The 6,102-nt window shown below is 40.3% G+C and overlaps 1 protein-coding gene and 1 pseudogene across 1 annotated transcript; one reads left to right on the top strand and one right to left on the bottom strand.

The window, feature by feature from the left end:
• Positions 1-507: 507 nt before the first annotated feature.
• Positions 508-1,251, top strand: LOC116378539 (UDP-glucuronosyltransferase 2A3-like; annotated as a pseudogene).
• Positions 1,252-2,968: 1,717 nt separating this feature from the next.
• Positions 2,969-5,922, bottom strand: LOC116378540 (nuclear factor 7, brain-like). The gene has a single exon (XM_031840430.1). The coding sequence runs from the start codon at positions 5,804-5,806 to the stop codon at positions 4,379-4,381; it is 1,428 nt and encodes a 475-aa protein (XP_031696290.1). The 5' UTR covers positions 5,807-5,922; the 3' UTR covers positions 2,969-4,378.
• Between the last annotated feature and the right edge of the window lie 180 nt (positions 5,923-6,102).

Genomic DNA, 6,102 nt, shown 5'->3' with positions numbered 1-6,102 from the left:
TCTTAACCTGCACTTAAAGAATCAAAGCTGATGTTTGAATTTGATTATCTCATATTCTCCTACTCATCACAAGTCAAAGTGGCCAAATGTATGTAAAATGTATTTTCTTAGTATTTAAACATGAGATCAAACTCACTAATACAACTATTAGTTTTCAACATTGTGTCTCAGTTAATGTACAAATAACAATCATGAAATAGATTCTAAAGTCTCTCAACCTGAATGTGTTTTAATTTCTGGAACATTTTCTCTCTCATTCATTCATTCATTCATTCACTCTCTTATTGACATTAATCAAAATACTGTATATCATTATGCATTAGTTTGATATTATTTTCATAAGATTAACTAAAATAAATAAGTTTTTGATTTTAAAACAACACAAATATTCTATCAGGTGTTTAGAATTAATCTATAAGACAAAGACATCAGTCTGATGAAGACAGTACTGTTGAGGAGCTGTAAAGATAAGAAAGAAAGTCTTCAGCCTCAAACTGTTGGTCCATCATGTCCAACGTGGTCTACATGGGCGGGTTTCAGTGTAAACCCTCCAAGTTGCTTCCTCAGCATCTGGAGGACTTTGTCCAGAGCTCTGCAGAGCATGGAGTCTTTGTTATGAGCTTGGGGACCTTGGTGGAGATTCTTCCTGCCCAGTTCCCTCAGAAGGTCATCTGGAGGCATACTGGGAGGAGACGGTCCACTCTGGTCAACAACACCTTGGTGCTGGACTGGCTGCACCAAAACGTCCTCTTAGGACACAAAGACCAGAGTGTTTGTGGCCCAACTGAGGCACCAACAGACTTCTGGAGGCCATCTACCGTGAAGTTCCCATCGTCGGCCTTCCTCTGATGTTTGATCGGGACGACAACCTGTTCAGGACGAGAGCGAGGGGCGTTACCAGAGTGCTGAACATTTGCTCATTGAACAAAGACAACTTCCTGGAGAAGGTGAAGGAGGTGCTTTAGGAGCCGTCCTGCAGGGAGAACGTGCAGGAGCTCTCCAGGCTGCACAGAGACCAGACCATGAAGCCTCTGGACCGAGCCATGTTCTGAATCCAGTTTGTCCTGAGACACAAAGGGAGCCGCTCACTTAAAGGCCGACTCCTACGAAACGTCCTGGATCCAGCAGCACTCCATTCACGTGATCACACTGTTGTTAGTGTCACTCGTGATGACGTCACTGATCTGCATTTTAACAGTGACACGATTGAGGGGCAGAGTGTTTGGTGGGAGGAAAGAAAACCTGGACTGACACAGATACTTACGTTGCCCTGTACGTCCTTTCTGTTACGTATTTTATGGAGCAGAAGAGTTGTTCTTCCAGCACCAGCAGGAAAAGAAAGAATGAGAGAAGCAGAGAAGAAAGAATGAAACTTGTTTGTGTGGTGGGGTCTTAGGGGGGGGAAATGAGGGAACCAACAATAGATATTAATCTAAAAAGACCTTTCTAAAAACTCTAAACCTACATTATATTATCCTAAAAGGTCCTGTCCAACATAAACTAAGTGAAATAGTGGGATTTAAGTAGAGGCCACTGGTAGGGAGGCAAAGTACACTGAGGAGTGCTTAGGGGTGCTACCGCTAACTCACCTCAGGTGCAACACAGCAATCCTCTCAACAGAAATGGTGCAGTCCACACTCTTATCCAGTGTTTATACATGCATGTGTGAGGTGTAGGGACCTCACCACGGGTGCTTAGCCTCCAACAATGGCACTCTACTGAACCTGAAGAAAAAGTGAACCAATAACAAAAATAATCAAGACAAACAAAACAAACCCAGTTGGTTGAACAATGTAAATTAATCAAAACAGCAGCAGGTGAACCAACTCATATATGTGGTACTAACATAAGTATCACTCAGACAGCAGGACAATGAAGAGGTTTCTTTAACATGAAAACCACTACGAGCAACCACAGGAACAGGACAGAGGCAATAAAGGATAAGTTCACGCCAACAGGTGTGTTTTAAATGCTGGCACTGATTAGGAAATGGTTGTGGGAGGAGCCAGCCTGAGGGCTGCTTTCACACCCTACACCCTATTCTTCATTCTCTGGGGAGCATTCCACCTCATTTAGGTTCAGTGTTAATCTGTATCTTGTTCAAGTGAGATTTGACGATGACGGTACAGCAGCACAAAATAAACGTGGGCCTCTAAAGAGCTGAAAAGACTCATGTCTGAGATATAATTCAATCTGAATAACGTCTCTGAGATGATTTGACTAACTTGTTGGCTGATGAAGCAACAACAACATCAAGAGCCACAGTAGTGATGGGTTTGTGAGCTACTCTTGACAAACAGGATGTCAGACAAACACAACGGGGTTTCTGTGAAGGATCTGTGTGAAAAGAAGAATGCATCAGAAAGTGCTAAGAGGTGCTGCTATTGATCAACCTGTGCAGCAAAGAACAACATGGACTTTGTCTCCATCTTGTGACGTTTACAGGAAGTAAAATGTGTCCGTGCCATCACATCCTGTGCACATGCTGCACATTCAATAATGTTGATGACATTGAGCACATGTGAGCGTGTTGTCCCTGAGAAGTGCATTCAGTAGGTGACAGAATGAATGAAATGTAACAGTGAAAGCATTTCTTAAACAGTGTGTTGTGTGTATACAACCCTCAGTGCTCCCTCTCTTCAGTGAGGCTGTCTATAACAGACGTGAGCRTCAACACACTGTTACAACTTCACATTACAAAGATGATCAACAACCACAATCATTCTGCTTCTTTGAGTTTTTAACAAACACAAAGTCTAAAAGCGAGTCGTTCCTCGAGGAGATTGTTGTGAAGTATTATTTGCTTAAACTTCCTTTCTTAGAGTTGATGATGAAGCAGTGAAGTTGTAGGAGGGTAAAGTTGAACCATCTTTGTAAATGTGATTTCTGACTGTTTCTAATGTTGAGAACACACACACAGTGAGGTACAGACCAGTGAGAGAATCAATACAACTCCATCAACATGAAACAAGTTGCACAACTCTTTATTGCTCACATGTTTACAGCTACTGAGCCTTCATCAGGGAGGTATGAGCTCCATTCAGCTTTCTTTGTGCGCAGTCGCTTCATCAGTCACGTGACTTTACAAAAGAAGATCTGACTTCATTCAGCTGGACTGTCCATAAATGTTGACGTTGAAAGAGTTTCACTGAGGAATCTGTTGATTGGAAAATGTAAAATGTAGATTTGACATTTTAAGATTAAATATTGTCTTTTGTTATAATCTGGTTGATTAATTATTTTTCATTATTTGTATTCTTTGTAATTCGTCACATGAATATTTCACAGATGTTTGTAAAGAAACTTGAAACAACTTCATACAGAATATTGTGAATAAAACCTGTTGGTGATTTAATTACACATCATGAAGCAGCATCCATCTGATGTACATTTATAAAGATATAGTTGATTCAATGAAATAAGACTTTTTAAACTAAAGTTCCTTTATGTTGATCACAAACATTTTAATTCATCGTTCATGTTACTGATCATGTAAAAACTACAAAAATCATCATAAACAGAATGAAGAAGCTTTGAAAGAATTACAGACTGAATCAAAACCCATTAATATTATTATGATCCATACTGTTCACCTGGTTTAATAATTGTATATATTTGATGTATTTTGGATTCTTAGACTTTATATTTACACTCTTTATCTCTTCTAAACATAAAAAACAATTAAAACAGATGTTTCCAACAAATATAACAAAGTATCCAAAACTAAAATAACTCAACAGAAAAATATAAAATGTCAAAAAACACAATGCTTATAATCTGAATTAATAGCTTTTATCTTAAAAGTTTTTATCTTTAACACATTTTTACACAGCTACAGATCCTTACATCTTTAATTTATTAACTTCCAAAAATGAATTTCAGATTAAAACAATGATTTCTGTGTTGAGTAGTTAACGACAGTAGAGACAGTTAAGAAAAACAATTTCAATCATAAAAGATAATCAATCAGAGTCAGAATGTGTTTTGATTCACTGAACCTCTGAGACTCTGAGTGTAAAGTGTAAAACACTGAAATTATAACATCGAACCTGAAATAACTCAACAGAAGATCCAGAAATCTAATAAACTAAAACTGATGTCTGATGAAGACCAAAGTTAAAGAAACACACAACTGGAAACAAAGTGTTTGGTTTAGTGGATTCACTAAATGTTAGATTGTGTTCTGATTAAACACAAGATGCTGATTTAGTTATAGTTAAACAATGATTTGTTTTTGTGTGAAAGTTTCTGATCTGATGATGTAATGCAGTTTGATTCTGATGAGTCATAACTGTTGATTGTATTGATTCTATCAATGAGATGTTGACACACAGTGAAGTCAGAGTAAAGTCTGAACAAACACTAACATGTCTGAACATCACAGAGAAATATCAGTTTGACACATTTTGATATCAGCAGTTTTAGCATCACCAGACTTTCCAATACTGAAGTATGGGAAGAGTTTCTCAGTGAAAGTGTCTCTGAGAGTGCAGATGTGAGTCATGTCTTCAGGGTCGTAGAAGGACACGTCCCCCATGTCATAGTCCAGCTGGACTCTGATCCTCTGGAGACTCTTCTTCACTCGGACACTCTGACCAGATCCATTAGTGTATTTTCCACTACGACGAAGTAAACACCAGATTCCATATTGTGGTGAAACAAATATCTTTCCCTTCCTGTCAACTGACTCTTTAGCCAAACCAACAACCCAGTCAGGATGGTCTCCCACCTCCACCTCCCAGCTGTGTTTCCCTGAGCTGAAGCCCTCAGAGCCCAGAACAATGGCATACTCAGTGAATCTCTCTGGATTGTCAGGAAGCTCCTGGTATGTGTCACTATTTCTCACACTGGTCAGATCATCAGACAGATAGAGACTGTAGGCTGCAGTGTTTGGGTCCAGAATGACAGGACTGAAGTGGACCTTGTCCTTCATCTTCTCCCAGACTCTGAAGGACAGGTTGCCCAGGTGTTTGGCCACATCTATCAGCGCTCCTGAGACCAGCTGTGGATCTGACAGTGAGCTCTGGACTCTGGCTCTGGTCTGAGTGGGTTTATAACTGCTGAGGAATGACACGTTGTGTTTCTGCAGGTCTTCTTCAACAGCAGAGATGCTGTCTGACAGAGAGGAGATCTGCTCCTGAATCATCTTCATCTCTCTGCTGATAGTCTTCCCCTTCCGCTCCTCTTCCTCCCTCAGAGCTGCCAGTCTGGACTCCTCTTCCTCTTTCAGGACCTGGTGGAGCTTGTTGAACTCTGCTCTGATCTGCCTCTCTGTGGACAACAGCTGCTTCTTGGAGTGTTCAATCATTTCATTGTATGTTTCCTCCACTTCTTCATATTCGTCCCTCTTGTCCAGCAGAGACTCTAAGTCAGATCTCAGCTGGTCCTTCAGGTCACTGACTGCTTGTTCTATAGGAACCACCTTGTGACTCTGGTGGAGAGAAAACTCACAGACAGAACACACAACTCTCTCTTCATCCTTACAGAACAGTTTAGTCTCTTCTCCATGTTTACTACACACCACCTCCACCTTCTTCTCTCCTTTTTCTGTCTCAGATGATCCAGTTTTCGGTCTCTCAGCAAACGAGTCAGCCAGTTCCTTCAGTGGAAAGTTAATTCCTGGATGTTCTTTTGAGGATTTTCTTGTACAAATGGGACAGTTCTTGTTTTCAGCTTGTTTCCAGAATAGTTGCAGGCAGCTTGAACACAAGCTGTGGTTGCAGCTCAGAGACACAGGATCTCTGAACGTCTCTGAACAAACAGGGCAGTTCAGGTAACTTTCAAAAATAACTATCTTCTCAGCCATTTGTCTTGCTAAATTATCTTTCAACAACAAGACTCACCAAGTTACTGTTCCGTCTCTTCACTGGTTCAAATACTCCAAACGTGTGTTTTCCAGCAGAGATCTCACACCCTGTAATAGCGTCTCAGCTCTGTTCAACAATGTCACAATCTTCTTTTTGCTTCACAAACCTGTGTGACAGGTGTAGTTATTAGGAGGAAATGCTGTTATGTCCTTTAGTCACCAGCAGATGGTGTCATGTCTTTCTGAGGTAAATAGTTTACTCTTGATTAAGAAAAATACAAATTCCTTACAAAACC

Source organism: Anarrhichthys ocellatus, unplaced genomic scaffold, assembly GCF_004355925.1.
Source record: "Anarrhichthys ocellatus isolate YVR2014 unplaced genomic scaffold, GSC_Weel_1.0 scaffold2765, whole genome shotgun sequence".
NCBI classification, from domain to species: Eukaryota; Metazoa; Chordata; class Actinopteri; order Perciformes; family Anarhichadidae; genus Anarrhichthys; species Anarrhichthys ocellatus.
The sequence above is the reverse complement of the archived record's forward strand: the minus strand, read 5'-3'. Positions and strand labels throughout refer to the sequence as shown.